Source organism: Tetrao urogallus (genome assembly GCF_951394365.1).
Source record: "Tetrao urogallus genome assembly, chromosome: 25".
NCBI lineage: Eukaryota > Metazoa > Chordata > Aves > Galliformes > Phasianidae > Tetrao > Tetrao urogallus.
The window spans coordinates 3,223,392-3,243,267 of NC_136838.1; the positions used below are offsets into that span (position 1 = coordinate 3,223,392).

A 19,876-nucleotide genomic window follows, 5' to 3' on the forward strand; every position below is an offset into this window, starting at 1 on the left:
GCGTTAGGAGATGAGTCTCAAGAGCTGTAAGCTCTCTGTTTTGTTGATGAGAGAACACTGGGAACCTTTTTAGACATTCTTGGTGTGACTGAAATATCCCAAAGCTGGAGGCTTCTCGAGCCAGCAGGGAAAGTGTCTGTAACCCAAAAACACTGCGGAGCAAACTGTCAGGAATGATTTACAGCAACGACCTTTTGGTTGTCTCCCTGCTATGAGATGTTCTGGGTTACTGCAGTCCAGCTTTGAAATGGAAGGCTTTGTAGAAACGTGTATGTTTGCTCTGCTTTGTTTTAGAGGTGAAGTATGGGCACCTTTTGTAGGATTTTTTTCCCATCCTTCACGTGTTACGAATTCTGACACATTTGTGTTTAGTGTACAGAGATCTGTGTTGTATTTATGTTCTGTAACTGATGTTCCCAGGTGTTCCCATGGCTGAATGCCTGAGTGCTGTGCTGCCTGATGCCCTCCTTTCCATTGGGTGGTAACTGTGGGCATTCCTGGGAATTCCCATTCCTCCAAATCCTCATGCTCTTCAGTCTCAAATATGTCAACTTGTTTAGGAAACTCATTACAGTTCTGTTACAGGACTCTCGATGCATGGACTTCTGGAATGTCCTGTAGATTGGAAACACATGACTTGAGTCTCACATCTGTCCATGATTTAATATCTGGGAAGGAAGGAAGCATCTCCTTTAGGTGGGGGCACAGTACTTGGACTTGAAGGTGCTGGGCCTGGTCTCTAAGCAGGACTGACATCGAGTATGAACTGTGATATATCATCATTCTTTAAAGTTGCATTTTGATTAAAAAATGTTGCTGGAAATGCTGGACAGTCCTTGTAGTTTTGCTGTTAAATTGAGCTCTCTTCAGAAGATGGCACTTCGAGGGGAGGGGAAAAAAATACAGTACACTTTTGTGACATCTGAGAAGTTAATTTTTAAAATGGGGTTTGCTGGAGTGTGATACAGACTGCCTGCATAGAAGTGATTTGTGGTCAAGCAAGGATTTTTGCCATGGGAACAGTAATTATGGCTTCAGGCAGAGGGCCAAGAATGCTGTGAGGAAATTCCAGTCCTCTCCTATGGCTTTAGTGAGAGGCTGCAACAAGCTGGCTCTTGTGGCCTGCCTGCAACAGGCATGATCACACATGTAGGGCACATGGCTGCAGCACACGGTGGGGGGAAGGGAAATGCTCCATCTCATCTGGGGGATCTGCTGTGCAGAGAATGCTTTTGTGCACCTGTGTGCAGTTCATAGGGTACTCCTGTGCAGAGGCAGGCAGTGAGCGATGGTGGGTGATGGAACTGCCTCAGTTCTTTATTAGCAGGGTTTCAAGCTATCGGTTGAAGCGCAGGTGGTGAGCAAGGTTGTTGTCAGAGGCTTACCAGCTGTCAGAGCTGCCTACAGCAGTTCTTCACTCTGCATCTACAGCACTGTGTGGAAACAAGCTGAAGCTGTGCCCGCTTAGAAGAGAGTGGGGATGCGCTCTTGCTAGTGAGATGATGACAAACGTGGTGAGGAAGAGCGAATGTAGTTTAATTTCTACCTCCGTGGGGCTCTCGTACAGCTAAGCTAAGCTTTGCATGGAAACTCATCAAGCTCTGCTCTTAGTTCAGCGTGTGTTGTGGTAATCTCAGTGTAATTGCTTGGTCTGTGCCAAAGCAGTTTCTGGTTATTACACAATAATGATTTGGAAGAGATGGAATTAGTGTGGGGTTCCTTCTGAACCTGCATGCTCAGTTTGCTGGTTTATGGGTTAGGTCACCAAATATTCCTTCATCGCTTCCATCTGTTCCAAAGTGATTCATCCAGCAGTGTTTGTGCGCTGCTATTTGCGTTCAGCTTTAGGGAGAACCTGTCTGCTCTGCTGTAATGATTAGAGGAGCTCAAGGCTGACTGCTAGTTAAGTTTCAACTTGGGAGCAGTGGATCATAAAGCCTGGGTGTGTGCTGTCCTACAAAGCAAGAATGACTGCATTGCTGCAGCGCTTGCCGTTTAGGAATTTCAGAGCTATTTGCAATGGCCACACCTTTTATTTGCTCAGAGGGCAGGTTTGTTTCATGGAGTGTCTCCATAGCAGCTGAGAAAGAGAGCCAGGGAGGGGCTGATGTGATGAGGGGGTGAAGGATCTGGCTTTGTAAAGCTGCTATGTGCCGGAGCTGAGGCGTGCTGTTGCCAAATCCCACCTCGGGTTGTGGCAGCAGTTGCTTCATGAACTGAAGTGCTGAAGTTGCTGGTGTCTCATAGCATATGTATAGATTGGAGTTACTATAGATGTTGTACCAGTTGTTGTGGCAGAATGTACTGTAGCAAAACAGGCTTTCTGAGTGCCAAGTTGTACGCAATGCTATGACCAGCGAGTCTGGGTTCCAGGATGCTGAGAAATGTGTGTACCCAGTAGGTGAGGCTTTACTGGGAAGTTCAGCATGCTGGCTCTCATGGATGGCTGTTGCACTGACTGTGGCCCAGACAGAAGTGGGGCTGTAGCAATTTAAACAGCTCTGAGTTAAAGGTGCCAGGTGTTTGCTGTCCCCAAATGAGCAGAGTTTTGAAATAATGCTTGAAATCTAAGTGTGCTAATGCCCACGTAGCACGTGGCTGGATTTAGCTTGCAAGTGTTCCAGGGCTTTCTGCATTTGAATCAGTGCATCAAATTCAGCCAGGAGCCACTGAGTGGACTGGATTCTCCTCCAGCTCTTGTTTTTGGGTCTGATCGGATGATGTCCCATCTGTGGGAGATGCAGTTACAGCTGAGAGCCACTGCATGGTGCAGTGCCATGGCTCACCTCACAGCCATGAAACAGGCTGCAGGCCTTGGTTGCTCTGTATTAACCTTAATTCTCCTCCTTTGAAGGAGAATGTGCTTTTATCATGTGTTTTCCAGAAGTGTTTTCACGCACTGATAAGAATCTGCTATTTTTCTTGCTGCTCTACCATGAAACAGGTAAAGAATACAGGAGGCAGAGGGGGAAAAGGAGCACTGGGGGTAGAAGTGAGCCTTGCTTCGCGTGAGGCTCCTGTGGGAGATGAGGAAAACTTGCACCATTCTTCCCAGTAGTTGAAATTTATCTCCATTCCTATCTCTTGAATCTCAGCAGAAAACACTGGAATGTAACTAAAAATGTGTGTGAATGAGGTCACTGCACTGGATTTTCCTTAGCAGCTCCTTTGCAGAGAGATTTGAGCCTCAAAAGCGTGCATTTTTCTGTTCCTTTGGGACTGAGCTCATGTGGAGCCTTTGAAACACACTTTGGAGATGCCCATTTCTTTCTGTGCTCTGAGACTCTCCTCTACTTTTAGCAGAGCAAAAAAGTTTGGTAAATTGTGTGTGAAAGTTGTTATGGCGATCTCTTACAGGGTCCAGGGTCCAAAATCTGCATGATTTTAGGAAGCACGTAGTGTAAGAATGATGCTGATGGGGCAGACTTGCAGGGCTGGAGATGGCGCTCAGAGGGATGCTGGTGTGTTGATCCCATCTGTTAACATCTATATATTCTTGGCCAGCTGGTAGCCTGTGCTGGCCTTCCCATGGTGGCTGTCTTCCCCTGTCTCCTGCTAGTAGCTTCGTGCTGCTTTCTGCCAGTAACACTTACCTTCTGGTAGCTGTCAGCATGTACTGATATCACCTGGTGACCTTTAGGTTCTTGCTTTGATCACTGTGTGTGTATGTTAAGCTTTTTGCCCTGGCAGAATGAGGTTGGTTTATTGTAATGTGAAATGAATGACAGGACGTGGAGTGGCTGAAGGTTTACATTGGGCAGCTGGACATTTCTGTAGAGTTTCTAGGTGTGCCTTTGTTCATTCCCAACTGTGGTGAAGTTCAGGTGTAATCGTAATGAGAGGGAGCCAGATGGTTAGTGCTGATGGTTAGTTGTGAGCTAAATATTGGTTTTTAAGCTGTGAAAGCGGAGGCTAATTTGAAATTCTTACAACTGAGTTGTTAAAATGTGCTTTTAAAGCCCAAAAGGCTTTGGGGGGTGGTTGAGAATGTAACCTGGAAAACTAGGGAACACTGGGATTCTGCCTTGCAGCAGGTTTCCCATCTCTAATTCATGAAAGGGAGCTAAAATGTTGATAATGAGCCCACATGAAGCAGGAGTGTTGCATTAATTGAATGCAGCTTGAGCAACAGGCCCTCCATAGTTGTGTGCTGAGGACAGAAGGAGGTTGCTGTCATAGCAACACTCCCAGGCAATGCTTTACCTGTCAGCAGAGTGTGTCTAATTGGTGCTGGTAGTGCTGGAAACAGCCTTCCCCTGGACTAGGTAAGGTTTGGCAATGCAGCTTTAAAGATGGTATTTTTTTGTGTGTAAACAGGAAGAGGTTTATTAACTGAGCTGATGAGTTTCTGCAGAGCGGTGTTACTGTGTTAGCGCAGTGTTGCTTCTGTTAATCTCTTTGTAAAAATACCAGCTGCAATAGAATGAGCTGAGCAGAAATGTCAGTGTGAATTAACATCTGAGAGTGGGGTGGCTGATTTTCATGTGAAGAGCTGGCTGATGTGTGGCACAACTGGGCTTCTCCCAGGTGCTTGGGAATACAAAGGCAGAGGAGTGCTGTAGGCTGAGCCTGGCCAGCAGCCCAGCACCCACACAGCTGTGTGCTCACCTCCTTCCTTCCTTATGGCTCAATGAGTTCTGCCCTCAAAGAAATAAAGGAATACAAACATCAAATAGTTCAGGACCTGCACTTTTTGTTACTAGCCTTTTCAGTAATGCTCAGAATCCCCAAGGGAGATGGTGCTGGCAAGAAGCTGCGTCTTCTGAAACAGCCAGACTTGATTTGTTTCTTCTGAGTCTGATGCAACACATTGCTTTGTATGGGGCATTTGAGTTTATTTATAACACAGTTTTAAAGAATAAAAGGCCTCTGGCAATCGCTGCAACTGTAAAGGCAACTGCTGAGAGTCCCACTGATGTTCCTACCATGGAGTGCGGATGGACGGAGCTGTTTTCGCTTTACCTCAGGCAGCATGTTATTCCAGAAAGCATCCCCCACCAGGGACTTGCAGTTAGGTGTGTCCCAGCAGCACCAATGAAGGAAGAAATGCAGAGGAAAAGGCAGCAGCTGGTGGGGTTTCCTTCTGCTGAAGGCTTCCCTGCACTGACTGCCTGGTGTCACCCCAGCTATGGCCTGTTCTAAGCTCGTTCTCCTGGCACTTCTGTGTGGGGCCACCAGAGCTGGGTGTGCAAAAACCAGCTTGCCTCTTGCTTGCACTCAGAAATCCCAGTGCTAATTGCAGCAACTGTTAAAAGGGCCATTGCTCATTATGACTTTGTTCGGTGACATTGCCATGGGTGCTTCTTGCCTTTGCAGGATCAGGTCAGTGCTGTGCAGGTGACCAGCAGCAGCACATGAAGCATGGCATTGGAACCTGCCCCAATTTCACCTATTCAGTACATCAAAGTCCTCGAGCTCAGCTTTGAAGAGCAGCACTGAGCGGTCAGACAAGAAATTCAGGATCTGAAGAAGAAAAAAAACCCAATCTCCTGTCTGTAATTCAGTGTGCTGGGCTCGGTGTGTGACCTACTTTCCTGACCTGTTCCCTGTGCAGCCAGCAGAGCTCCTGTTGCTGTGCAGGTCGTGTTACTGCAGGTGCCAGCAGATACTGGGTGGGGGGAGCAGCATCCTGGCAGCTTCCACTGGGGTGCCTGGGTGGGAGTGAAGGCAGGGCTGGGCTTTGTTTCCTATTACTGCTAGGGGTCTTCTACTGTGACACTGCTGTGTAAAAGAACTTGGAGATTAGAAGGTGCTTTTGGGTGCTGAATTTGTGTTTGTGCTCACAGTGAGCTTTGAGGTCCTGTGCATATCTTGTTTGAAATTCTTACTGATTTGAAGTATAGCTTGTGCTAAGTAGTAATGAAATGTAATGTTTGCTTTTAGTCATAGCGACGCCTTTTTTCAGCCTTCTTAGTTTAGATTAGTTCTGGTCAGTTCAGATCATCTGGGTCACAGGGACTGCTGAAATGAGCTGAAGTTGCACGCAGTGCTCTCAGAGCCACTCGGTGTTGTTCTCAGGGAATGAAGGGAGAGCAGTGCAGGTGTGTGAATAGATGGAATTACACCTTGCCTGCAGATAGCAGGAGGCCTGGAATAAATAAATGCATGTCTATCAGTTGTGTGGTATCAGTTTGCTTGGGCAGAGTGATTCTGGTAGGAGCCCTTTTGGGAGTTCTGGTTAAATAAGCTCGGGAAGGCATGGTGCTGCACTATGGAAAACCAAAGGGAGATGCTTTGTTCTGCTCTGCAAGTAGCTGTGTGACTTCAGTGTGGAAGTCCTCCTGCCCCAGAGGCAAGGGAGGATGTGGTTGCAGACCTTGTACCTGTGGTGCTTGTTTCTCAGCTTCAGAATGCTCGGTCCTTTGGCTGAAGTGTGTGCTGAGGTATTGCTGTGCTATTGCCCTGTGGAAGACACTGCTGCTGTTCTGAGGACTGTGGCTGGAAAACAACCCTGTGGTCTGATAATACACATTATCCTGTATGATTCTACTTATCTATGTCTTAGAGCAGCTTTCTTCAAGGAGCTTCATTTTCTTTTCTTTCCCTTCTTTTTTTTCTTGGGGGAGGAGAGGGGGGAGAGTTCCATCTATTTCTTAATATCTCCACGTTGTCATCCCATTTTCACTGGAGAATAGCAAATTTATCTCATCATTAAGTCACAAATTGCCTTTTGCTTAAGACTTCCTCTAGTCTTGGTAGCCCACAGTAAAATAATTGATCTAATCTTCATGAATGGCATTAGAAAACGTACTAATGAGTAGACGTCACTATCTGCTTTGCTATTTCAGATCAACTACCAATGCTCAAGCTTAACCTTAAAGAATGAAAATCAGCCTGACACCAATCATGAGGAATATGGCTCTATTTATTAGGGAGCAGTGAATATCAGTGCCCAGTGCTCGACACTGGCTTCAGACAACTCAGCAATGCTTCAGCTCCTGAGATTCCTGGTGTTTACCTCAACAGAGCCATTGGATAGTGCTATTCAATTACCAAATTGGATCTTACTTATATTTAATTGATGATGATGAGGTTGACTCTCAGTATATTTTCACTTGCGCTTCTGTTCAGCTTCTCTGCACCTTCATATCAGTTGTTCTGCTCAGGTGTTCTGAAAACAGCAGAGTTCAGTAGAAATGCTGTCAGTTTACCTTTCTTCTTTTCTCTTCCAGCGGGGATCTGACGAGCTTTTCTCTACTTGTGTTACTAACGGACCCTTTATCATGAGCAGCAACGCTTCTTCTGCAGGTAATACTGCCTCTAAGAAAGGAATAGCAATCGGTGGGTGTTGCAGATGCTATCAGGAGGTCTGATTTTGCTTTTTAATATATATACATTTAAATTAAAGACGTATATTTCTAATACTTACTAAGCCTTTGTAAGTTTGTTGTTCAGCACTATCTTGTCTTGCACCTTGATGGTTAGCAGACTGAAAAAATGTGCTTCAAAACATTTGTTCTAATGATTTTACAGTAATAAAGTAAGTTTTGCTGCGAACTGGTGTGCTTGAAACATAGTTGTGTTTCACATAGGGTTATTTCGGCCATATATAGCAAAGTGCTGTTGTTTATTCCAGGAGTCTGACACCATCTAGAGGTCAGTGATCCCACCAGAACAGAGTTTTGCCTAATGTGCTCATCAGGGCTTTGAATTATCTTACCTTGAGCTGCTGTTCTCTTTTGAGCCCCTGGCTTTGCCCTGCCAGACCCTATCAGCTGTCTGATAGTGCCTTAGATGTAATCCAGATGTAATCTACTGGGTTGTATTTATTGTTGTCATATCAATTGTTTGAGAAGGACGTCATCAAATCTGTTTCATTGCTAAGAATGCTGGAGTGAAGAGAAATAAAGCAGCAGTTTGAAATAACAGATTGGAATTAAGCAGTAGAAATGTGAGTGTGTGGAGATCTGCCTGCTGCAAAATGGCCACTGGAGAGTATGTTCCATTGCAGTGACATTCAGCCCCATCACTCACATTCGTGTAATCTGAAAAGGGGTAAAACAGACTCAGGTTAAGTTAGGCAATAGATTTTCTCTGTGATAGAAATAAGTGGACAGGGAGCACAAGATGCACATCAGGGGTATTGCTGGTGTGTTTGCTCATCAGACTCACCCTAATGAGCGGCTGCTCTCGTTCTGTTTTGTTTTTACAGCTAATGGAAACGACAGCAAAAAATTCAAAGGGGACAGCAGAAGTGCTGGGGTCCCATCCAGAGTAATCCACGTCCGTAAGCTCCCCAGTGACGTCACGGAGGCTGAGGTCATCTCTCTGGGCTTACCTTTTGGCAAGGTCACCAACCTTCTGATGCTGAAAGGCAAAAACCAGGTACAGTGTCCACAACTGACAGCAGAGGTTGACAAAGACTGGAGTTTGTCATCAGTAAAGCAGCTCTGAGGTGTCAGAATGGCTGTGACTCATCTGGATTGACAGCTTCTGCGTGCTGTGTTTTACTTTTCCATGGCTGCCCCATGAGCTGTAGAAAATACTATTTTCAGGCTGCTCAAGTAGCTGAGTCCGTAATTATTGGTAGTCATTTATAATTAGCATCATGCTTGTTCTTGTAGATTACAGGCCAGGTAAATGGTTTGGCCAGCAGTGCTGTGAGGTGGCCTTTTTCACTGCAGCCAGTTTGGTTGTTGAGTAACCACCACTGTAACTTTGCATATTAAGGATACCTTTCCAGATAGGAAAAAAATGAGCTGAGTGAAGCTGAAGCACCACTGGATAATGCAGAAGGTGTGTGTGAGCTTTGTGACCGCAATTGTACCAATTAAGGAGTTAAAAAGCAAGCCAACTTTAATCGTTGCTTCAAGTACTGTGTCTTTAATCCCAGTGATTCATCAGTGTGCCTCTGTGTAGTGTGATTTCATGGAAGGGCTGCTCCAAAAGTAATGCTTATTGGTTTACTATGTTGGCTAGTGATGTCACATGCAGCTGCTGGTGGGACAGCAGTGCAGGCTGAACCTTCCATCAGTCTTTTTTTACATTTGGTTGCTGTGCCACACGTGGCAGCAGAGGGGTGGTCTGACACAGTGGCATCTGACACGCAGGGGTGTGGAATTCAGCTCCTCCAATTGGGCATTACACAGAGCAACCTCTGTGCTTAATGTAAATGACTTGCCAAAAATTCCTTGTTTTTCTTCTAAAATAAAGAAGGCCACAAAGGTGTGAAACACTGAGTAGGTTTACAGAAGTGTGGGAAGCTGCTTGTTATAGTAAGTGTTGAGAGTCTGGATTGCTGCTCTACTCCAGTGTTGCAGCAGGCACTTCTGTCATTGCCAGTCCCCCAAATATATGTAGCATAAAGATCTTAGGATGAGTTGGGTGTTGCATTAATGGCCTATGAGTGCAGCTGTGAAAATTAAACGCTGTTCATTTCAGCTAGAAGCTCCCTCTGAATTCATCAATCACATGCTACTGATAAGCATTCATGTCTGCTAGTGTGAGCTGCTTTGCTAATGTGCTGAATTGATTGATTTGACTTTCTGTGTAGGCTTTCATAGAAATGAATACAGAGGAGGCAGCCAACACCATGGTAAACTACTACACCACAGTCACTCCAGTCCTTCGAAGCCAGCCCATCTACATCCAGTTCTCCAACCACAAGGAGCTTAAGACAGACAACTCACCAAACCAAGCAGTTAGTTTCTTTCTTAACATTGTCACGCAGGTGGGAGGGAGAGATGGTTCCCAGCTGGTGGTTTTGCTGCTGGTGTAGGCCTGGAAGGGTTTGAGATGAACTATGTCTGTGAAAGTGTTAAAAAGAGCACGTTGTGTTTCCTGAGGATTTGATTGAATAGAAATGCCTCTCATCTAGGTTCTGGTAGGCTGTCTTTCAGCATGGCTGCTTCTGACCACCTTTTTCCCTTTGCTTGCAACTTTCTCATTTGCTACTTGATTTCTACCCCGAGCTTCCACCTTATGGAAGAATATCTACTGTAAGAGCTTTTGTCCAAAGCTTCAGCAGACTATTAAATGACTGCTAAAACTTCCTTAATGTTGGGGGGAAAAAATAAATGAGATAACAAAAAATTGCACTCCAGCATTCTTTAATTAGAAACTGTAACAGTGCCTCTCTAAAGACTTACAGTGCTTCAAAAATGCTGCTGGTGCTTAAGAAGTTTGTGTAGAATGAAGCTCTGATGGAGGCAGAACCTGTAAGTGCTGGAGAGAGGCTAGCTTGGAAACAGGCAGCACTGAGCACAGTGGTTCTTAATGCCTTGGGCTGTCTAGATGTGTAAAACAGGCTCTGCATAGTAGAAAGTTCCATTTTTGGCTTAGCTGCTCTTGGCAATCTTTCAGGTCTAGAGCATTGGAAAGAAGTTCAGGTTACTTGCACCTCCTTATCAGGAAAGGCTTCCTAACACGTCCAGTTTGCCTCCTCACTTTTCAGCCCGACTTCCATCGGCATCAGAGCATCTCCTGCTGTGCAGATGAAGTGCCACTGCTTGGTGCCTCTGACAAAACCACAGTTTGCTGCACATGTCATGCAGAAAGGACACTCAACAGGAACTGCCAAGTCAGTTCTCACTGCTGGAGCCCTATGGCAGTTGTGCATTGAACTTGTTAGTTTTTGTTGTCAGCTTCAGTATTGTTCTGGAGGTGATACTGCATTCCAAAAGAGCCTGGATTTACCTTTTTCCTGAGCAGTGGAATAACTCTGCAGCATTAGTGGGTGCTGAGCAAGAGTATATAGATAACAGCAGTGTAAGTAGCATTTTATTTAGTGCGTTTTGCATTGCTGTTATTGATTGAGGCGACCTTGTGTTTCCCACGTCTGAAATGTGCTGAAATACTGGATTCTCAGTTCTAGGAACAGTAAAATTGCTGCTTGTTGTTCTGTAGTAAATAGATGGGGAAACTCTAAAGCTGAATGTGTATTTTTGCAAGCAGGAGTGTCAGTCTAACAGGATGTTTGGTTCTGCAGCGTGCCCAAGCAGCTCTGCAAGCAGTGAACTCTGTTCAGTCAGGAAACCTGGCACTGCCAGCCCCTGCTGCAGCTGTGGATGCGGGGATGGCGATGGCTGGCCAGAGCCCTGTGCTGAGGATCATTGTGGAGAATCTCTTCTATCCTGTCACTCTAGATGTTCTGCATCAGGTAAAAAAAACCAATGTCCTCACAGCTTGCAGACTGTCCTGGAGGAAGGGAAAGAAACAAATAGGGAATTATGTGTGTTAGAGTTGTAACAGCACGTGTCTGTATCTGTAAAGCAAGCTCTGGAAAGAGCAGCTCTGACCACAGCTGTTAGTTTTCTGCTTTCTAGAGACCCTGATGCCTGTGTGAGGCTTAGTTTTGTTTTCAGTCTGGCCAGTCTCAATTTGCAGAGGTTTGCTGGCCTGCTGTAGTGGGATTGTGACCTGGTGTGGCTGAAAGGACAAATGTTACAGTTTCAGAACTGGTGTGAATACATGCTTCCTCCACCCACAATGATGCTTAGCCACCATGGGAAATATTGCACTGTACCAAGTGTGCCTATGTCACTTGAGCAGTAACCTATGTGAAAACTTATTCCTGCTCTGCACTGCAGCCACTCAACTTGATCTTTGTTTAAAATGCAAGTAGGACTGCATGTAAAAATCCCCGGAATTCTGAGAATGTTTGAGTTTGTGAAGGTCTCTATGCATCTTCCCATATGAGTGATGTTAAAATGAGGGCTTTATTAAAGGTGCACTGAGCTAATCCTGTTTCTTCTCTAGGCAGTTGCCATGATGTAGGATAAAACAGTGCTTGTGGTGTAGTTTAAAACCTACTTTCAAGTTGGGAAGCTTACAGGCTGACAGGACAGTTGTTGTTCTTGCTTCTAATAATGTGAAATGTGAATACGATGCTCAGCTCTGGTGATGGGGTGACAAAATGTGCAAATATTATCTTGCAGATTTTTTCCAAATTTGGTACAGTCTTGAAAATAATTACATTCACGAAGAACAACCAGTTTCAGGCTCTGTTACAATATGCTGACCCCATGAGTGCTCAGCATGCCAAACTGGTGAGTACCATGCTTGCAGTGCTAAATACCTGTGTTGTTTCAACTTTTCACCTTGCTGTTGTTATTCTAGGACAAATGTGTGCGTGTGGCTTTGTGAAAGCATCTCCCAGGTGGCAGATTGCATGTGTGAGTGGGAGGGAACTTCACCACTGAGAGCAGTGTGGTGTAAGGAGGATAATTGTGGAAGGGATGAGTGGAAGAGATGTTAATTCTGCACAGGCTGTTTGTCTTCAGGTGCAGCACTCCCTGCAGTGATGCAGTGCTTTCTCTCCTCAGAGGTTTCATATTTAATATGAATTCATGTTGTGTTTAAAAAGGGATTTGTTTCCTTGCAGTCTTTGGATGGACAGAACATCTACAATGCCTGTTGTACGCTGCGCATAGATTTCTCGAAGCTCACGAGTCTCAATGTAAAATACAATAATGACAAAAGCAGAGATTACACACGACCAGACCTACCTTCTGGGGATAACCAGCCTCCTCTTGATCAGACCATGGCAGCTGCTTTTGGTGAGAGTTCTTAACGTGGGAGCAGGGCAGGTATAACAACCCCTGGTAGTTGGGGAGGAGAGGATTTAATTCAGTGTGTTTGGTTATGAAGAATTTTAGAAGGGTGTGAATGAGGAGTTTTGGGATCACTGAATCTGGGTGCAAAATACTGGCATGGGCGTATGTTTGTGGCTGCATGTTGCTGCTGTGAAGGCTGTTTGTGTGGGGATTTAGAAGGTTTTAGCAGCTGTCTGTGCTTCGAGTGCCATCTGCTGTTCTGTTTGCAGCACAGACTGAGCAGTAATTTGGGGGTGTTGTAAGCCATGCTTCTGGAAACTGTACCATGGGTAAACAGTGATGGGAGCTGGTAACAACTGGTCAACAGCTGCCTTCTGGCAGTGTCAGCCAGCAGGGCTGGAGGAAATGGCTGCTGCCATTTCTTGAAGAAACTCAGTGTTGCTTTAAAGACATCTTTGACCTGGTGGTTACGGTTTAGCTTCCAATTCATACATAGAAGGGCAGATGAGGACAGTGAAGCCTAGAGTTTTCTTGCTGTTGAGTATCTGTATAATGTGTGTCTCTTTCCCAGGTGCCCCAGGAATAATCCCTGCCTCTCCATATGCAGGAGCTGGCTTTCCTCCCACCTTTGCAATTCCTCAGGCTGCAGGTACTGTACTTCGTAAGTTGGAATTTTATATAGGTTCTCTGGTTGTTGCTGAAGCATCTTGATGTTTTCAAGCTAAGTAGTGGTGGTTTGGGGGGGGAGTGGAGTGCTTTAAGTCCTAAAAGCTGACACTTGGGCATGGAGGGGAAAGATTTTTTTCAATATGTATTGTGAACCAAGTGTGTAGCTGTAGTTACTCTGGCTAGGCAATATTCACATGGAAGGAAGAAAATCAGAGTGGGAGCAACACTAAAAACAGTATTTAAATATTACTCTATTGGGAGATTTATTGGTAAGTTAAGGTTTTTGCATTTAGTTCTTCCTCGTGGGGCTGCTGAGTTTGGGAAACCCACCATTACGTCTGTAAAAGTGAACAGAAGCAAGGAATCTTTGCTTTCCCATAAGAACTGAATAAATCTGGTATTCAATATGAGCTGAGTTTATGTTTTTACAGTTGCTCTGAAGCTTAAAATTCATGTTGCTGATAACAAAATATTTCTGCTTACATGCCTATCCAGATATGAGACAAATACTTAAGCTTTAGGTGCTAAATATACTTGTGAGTGGCAGATAAGCAGCTCTTAGCTTTTCATAGTTAGCTTTTCATAGCATACCAAGCTATGTTGAATTCCCAGTAACTCGGTGGGATTTCCTTGCTTATGAAAGAACAGTCACAAACCAAATGCTGCTATTTTGTTAGTATGCTTTCCTCATGGGATACAGCCATGCCCCTGGAGGTCATCCCACGTAATTCATTGCTAACTGTTTCTAAAGCTTCAGCCCTCCGAAGGGCAGCGCTTTAACGCGGTGAGGTGTTCTGTGAACAGCCTAGAAAATGAAGCCTTAATGTTTCCTCATTCAATAAGAGATCAGCCGAGGGTAGCATGATAGCTGACGATTTCTATATGCATGGTTAAAGAACAAAGCATTTTTTGGCATGCACTGGTTGGAAAGACCCTTCCAATGACACCGTTTGTGAGACCTTTCCTGCCCCACCAGAGCTGAGGCTTTGTGCTGATTCCGCTTCTTGTGAAACGTGCAAAATATTGTAGTCAACAAGATCGTGCTGAGGCATCTGTTGAGCACCAGGCACTGCAAAGAGCAATTCCTATGAGAAACGATCCCATACCTCCTGCAGCACCAGAACTGGAGGCTTCTGTTGCTGTTAGAGTAGAGTCACTGTGTTTTGAATGGTTACTTGCATGTTGCAGAAGGTGTGCTGTTCTCCCTTCTGGTGCAGCAGATACACTAGAGTACGTGCTGTTAACTTCTTCACTGGTTAATATTCTTTAATTTCCAGGCTTGACAGTTCAAAATGTTCATGGAGCTCTAGCTCCTTTGGCTATCCCAGCAGCAGCTGCAGCGGCTGCAGCAGGACGGATTGCCATTCCCGGCCTCGCTGGGGCAGGGAACTCTGTTCTGCTGGTTAGCAATCTGAATCCTGAGGTTAGTGGAGTCCTAATTTTACTTTTTTTCTCCTTCCTGTTACCTCTACTTTCACTTTCTGAATGCAGATTATGCTGAAAATCATTCAAAGTGAAACCCAACTGTGTCCTAAAGGAAACGGCAAAGTTAGAAAAGCAGATGTGCTCTGCCAGCTCTCAATCTCAAAGCAGTCAGTACTCTAGTTGCTGAAAGGAAATCAGAAAGTCCATCTCTCAAATTAAAACCTTGCTGCTCTTTAGTCAAAAGCTGAGGATGCTGCCTGCCTGCTCTTGTCCCACAAAGACTACAATACCTGTCCCCTCCCTCCCTTCATTTGGAATCTCTCTGCCATTCCCATGTAGTATTGTCACTGGGTCAGAAGAGTCACGTCCATTCTTTCTTTCCCTTAGCATGTTCTAGATTTTTAATAACATTAATTCAGAACTACAGAGTTCATTCTGACCTTTGCTCTGTATAGTGTCTGGACCCCTGCCAGCTTGACTTCACACTTGTGCAGTTATTTCCTCTGCCATGTGCTTGCACATTTTTCCTTTCCAAGATTTCGGGAAGGTTTTCCTTAGCTAAACCCCTTAACAGCTCACAGTTTACATTTTCAATTCTATTTGACCTAGTGAGTTGAAATGCTTGGGTTTCCTCAATAACAAAGCAGGAAATTATGTGCAAAAAGTCTTTAACAGAAGATTGCATCATAATAAGAATTTGATATCTTGAATTTTTCCCAGTCAGCTTTTGGCTCTGTGTTGGATTGAAAGTGTAGCATCTCCTGTTGTGTGTGATAGCGTGTGATCAGTCTGCTGAGCACACTTTAACTGGTGGGACTGCACACACAACTTAATCCTACTTTGCAAAACTATAAAACTTAACAGTGATGGCAGAGTAACCACAAAACCTCTTTTGCATCAAAGGAGAAGCCTGGATGTGATGAGTAATCAATGAAAAAACACTTCACTGTTGGTGAGAGGCACCAGTTGGAGCAGTGTTTCAGACTACTCCTCACCTGCCAGTACTGTTTTCTCCAGGGCATAAAGTAATGCTGAGGACTGCAGGCAGCCCTGGTTTGGATGAGGTGTACTTTGCCATTCCAGAAGCTGTCATCTCAGTCCCAGTGTCGTGCTTGCTCAAGCAAAACACTTTTAAGAGCTGGCCTTGCTGTTCTCAACCGTTGTAATGCTGCCTAGCTTGGTTTTCTGGGGGATGATTTTGTGTTACCTGGATGGCAATGTGCTTTTCACCCCTATTTACTTTGCATGTGTTTGCTGCTCTCCAAGAGTGGCATCTGAGGGGTGTGTGCCTTGTTCACATATTGGGTTATTTCATGCCTTGTTTTGACGAGCTCCTCACTATCCATCCAGCTTATCTTTGGGCTAGAGAGACTTTGATACTTGTACTGAAGCTGTGAACTAACAGACCTGATACCTGAAACTTTTTCCATTGCCTGTATAATCAGTGTTGTAGAAACTTACCTGTGCCACAAACAGTTAGTTAAGAGACAGTATTTCTCCAGAGTGACTGCTGCAATAAGGTGGGAGGCTTTTTTTCTGAATCAGAAGCACGCAAATGGAAATGGCTCCATCTTTTTTTCCTTCCCATGGCAAGCTGCAGTCGTCTCAAGTCTTCAGCTTGCGTTGACTTTCACTTGGAAGGCAGTTGTCAGTGGGAGCAGAGATGCTTTCCCTTTCTGGATCACTAGTGCAGTGCTGGGATCTTGCACAGCAACTCCAGCCCCCTGAGACAGATGGAAGGGAGCAGACTTGGTTGTGAAGTGCTACCAAGCTCCTTTCATAGCAAGCTCTCCTACCAGGCTTTTTTTTGGCAGCGGTGCAGCTGCTCATCCAGATGACGCTGCTTCCTAGCTGAATTGGCTTTTCCCTCTTTGACAATTAAAAATGCAGTTATGGATTGCTTCCCTTTGTCGTCAATCCTCGAGGAGCAGCTCCAGCTGTTTGATCTGATCCGAGAAGTGTTCCCTCTGAAATGGCAGCAACTTGGAGTGCTGTCTCAGGGATCATTGCTGCAGTTCAATGAGTGGCAAAGCCTGCAAAGTCATTCTGCTGCGATACTGTCTCTTACCTCTTTGTATATCCAAAGTTAAAAATGCCTTTTCTTTATCATTGTGTTCCACTAGGTAAAACCTATTAACTGTTTCTGTAAACGAGTTATTGTATGTAGAATTCTATAAATCTGACTGATGGAACACTACATATTTCCTTATGTATTTACTGACCTGTGTTTTTTGCTACTTTTTTCTTTTCTCCCCCATCCCTGAATATTTTTTTTTCTTCCCCTGATCCGGAATTTCTTTGCCAACTGACTGCACGGTACTTCTGCTTCCTGTTGTTGCTTGAAACAAAAAAAAAAAAAAACAAAACCAAAACCAAACATACATATTCCCCTTTCAAAACAAACAAAACAAAACCAAACCAAAAAAAAAAAAAACAAAACAAAACAAACCCTGCTCTTCGGAAACCAACCTGCCCTTCAATATTAACCATCTTGAAAACTTCATCATCCATCAACCAATTTCGCCATTTCCGGGGATTCTGCCCTTCCTCGTTGTGGACGATTTGTGCAACCTCGCTCTCCCCTTCGATTCCTTACCTCTTCCCTGTCCCTCCGCTGCCTTGCTCTGCTGTTCTCTAAAGAGAGTTACACCCCAATGCCTCTTTATTCTTTTCGGTATGTTATCATTCACACTTTTTATTACCTTGTTTTTTCATTTATTTGAGATTTACTTTATTTTATTTTATTTTGATACTTCAGAAATGTACAGTTTGCAGTTTGCCTTTTTTTTGTTTGTTTGTTTTGAATGCATAATTTTACGTTGTTTAGTTTGCTATTTAATTTAGTTTGCCTTTATTTTACATTCAGTTATGCATGATTTATTGCTTTGCATGTCTTTTTTTTTTTTTTATAAGAGTTTTAAATTGTGATAGCATGCTAAATTGTTCAGTCTTCTGGCAGTTAGATTTTGGCTTTTTTTTTTCTTTTTTTTTTTTTTTTTTGCTGAAACCCAGTATCTTTTCTTTAATGTATTGTTCCATTATTATTCTGCTATATAAGAATTTTCCTTAAGTAGAGCAGAATAAGTAAAACGTGGTTGGAATGAGATCAGTTCTGATTGTGAATGTTTTTTGCTCTTGGATTGGTTAGCTAAAATGAAATTGTGTGAGGCTTCCTTCCTACCCGTCCCTAAGACTGTTTTTGTTTCCTCACTTTCTGAAGGAGTCTATGGTGATGTGCAGAGGGTGAAGATTTTGTTTAATAAGAAAGAGAATGCCCTGGTTCAGATGGTTGATGGAAACCAGGCTCAGCTTGGTAAGCAAGCTTAAACGTATCGACTGGTGGCATCAAGAGGCACGGGGTGGTCAAAGCTTTCTGCTCTTTAAGGCAAAAACAACTCCTTGTGTTAATTGCTCGTCTGCATCTGTAGCATTGATTTGATGCAGCTCTGAAGAAGCGATGGGTAATTTGTGCCAGATGATCTAGGGGTAAAATAATGGAATTATCAGTACAGGTTTTTGCTGTGAGAGCGGTGAGGTGCTGGAACAGCTGCCCAGAGAGGCTGTGATGCCCCGTCCATCCCTGGAGGTGTTCAGGGCCAGGTTGGATGGGGCCCTGGGCAGCCTGGGCTGCTGTGAAATGCGGAGGTTGGCGGCCCTGCATTGGTGGGGGTTGGAGCTTCATGATTCCTGAGGTCCCTTCTGACCCTGGCCGTTCTGCGATTCGAAGGCAGAATGATGATGCCTGTCACTGTGCTCCTGGGAGGTGCAGCATCCTGCCTGGGGAAGAGCTAAAATGAGGTTCTGGCTTTGATAAAAGTGCCTGAACAGAACTGAAATGCTGCTGTTCTCAGCTCTGTGTCGCACCGTTGCAGCCATGAGCCATTTGAATGGCCAGAAGCTCCATGGGAAGCCAATCCGTATAACGTTGTCCAAACATCAGACAGTGCAGCTCCCTCGTGAGGGCCAGGAGGACCAAGGTCTGACCAAGGACTATGGGAATTCTCCTTTACACCGTTTCAAGAAGCCGGGCTCCAAAAACTTCCAGAACATCTTTCCTCCTTCTGCCACTCTTCATCTGTCCAACATTCCGTGAGTATCGGTGTGGGGATCCTCCTGTGGTGCTCGGTGTGGAGATGTCCACAAGTTCAGGGTGGGGGTAAAATGTGACTTTAAGTGCTGACAGGAGGGAAGCTTGCTTGTCTTGCTGTCCTTCTTCAGCCTTTCCCGTCTGAGGAGCTGTGCTGTTGGTAGAGAAACTCAGCAAAGGCTCTGAGGGGAGCTGTTTTAGCAGTCTGGTGTGTATTTGACTGAAAAACAAATAAAATTATTGATTTCAGGCCTTCAATAGCTGAAGAGGACCTCAAGATGTTGTTCTCAAGCAATGGTGGGATGGTCAAAGGCTTCAAATTCTTCCAGTAAGTGGTTGGTTGTGTTTTTTTTTTTTCCTTCTTAAATCCTGTCCTTAAATCAGGCTGAAAGGGGTAGAATTGCCTGACATCAAAATCTAAAGCTAAGGGAACAGTGAGCAGTAGTGTCACATAGCAATCCAACTCAGCTGGAGGAAAGAATTCAAGAGCAACCCTGGATATGGAGTGCATGGTTGATAAAGCTGTAAGGTAGCTGGGTGAGATTTTGGGGTAAGCATGTTGATCTTATAAGTGAACTTTTCCACATAAAGGCATCGTATCGCATTTATCCAGGCAGTTAACGTTCTGCTTGACCTTGAGCACTAAGGGATGAAGCTTGCACTGACTTCAGCTGTGTGCACTGGTGCTGAATGTGACTTAAACCTCTGCTTCTTGTCAGGAAGGACCGTAAAATGGCTCTGATCCAGATGGGCTCTGTGGAAGAAGCCATTCAATCCCTCATTGACCTCCACAATCATGACCTGGGTGAGAATCACCACCTGCGTGTGTCCTTCTCGAAGTCCACCATTTAAAGCTTGGGAAGGCATGAGACAAAATGGACTTGACTTAACCTCTTGAGTTCAGCCTTGACCCTAAAAAGGGCTGAACACGAGGGTTTCAACTTCCATCATTCCAGAAAAAAAAAAAAAAAAGCCACTTTAAAAATGCAGCTGAAGTGACCTTAAAAAAGACCAGAGATTTTATTTTTTTAAAGAGAAATCAGTTTACCGGTTTTTAAAAAAAGAAAAGAGAAAAAATTAAATCTAATTCATATCGCTAACCTTGCGGTGATGGGTAACAATCTTGACTGTTCCAATAAAATATCACAAGTTGAAGTTTACACTTTAGAACCTGCTCTGGGAAATTCCCCTCCCTTCCTGT

The 19,876-nt window shown here is 44.5% G+C and overlaps 1 protein-coding gene across 2 annotated transcripts; it reads left to right on the forward strand.

Annotated features, from left to right (window-relative positions):
* Window positions 1–7,208: 7,208 nt before the first annotated feature.
* On the forward strand, window positions 7,209–19,844 carry PTBP1 (polypyrimidine tract binding protein 1). 2 transcript variants are annotated; one of them, XM_079546608.1, is made up of 13 exons: window positions 7,209–7,248; window positions 8,153–8,325; window positions 9,494–9,640; window positions 10,928–11,098; window positions 11,877–11,987; window positions 12,323–12,497; window positions 13,066–13,143; window positions 14,441–14,586; window positions 17,229–17,262; window positions 17,809–17,901; window positions 18,461–18,677; window positions 18,926–19,003; window positions 19,395–19,844. In XM_079546608.1, exons 1-13 carry the CDS (start codon window positions 7,224–7,226, stop codon window positions 19,525–19,527), a joined length of 1,581 nt encoding a protein of 526 aa, XP_079402734.1. In that variant the 5' UTR covers window positions 7,209–7,223; the 3' UTR covers window positions 19,528–19,844. The 2 variants fall into 2 exon arrangements, with proteins under 2 accessions (XP_079402734.1, XP_079402735.1); XM_079546609.1 differs by lacking the exon at window positions 7,209–7,248 and having other exon boundaries at window positions 8,290–8,325; window positions 14,441–14,590; window positions 17,233–17,262.
* The last annotated feature ends 32 nt before the right edge of the window (window positions 19,845–19,876 follow it).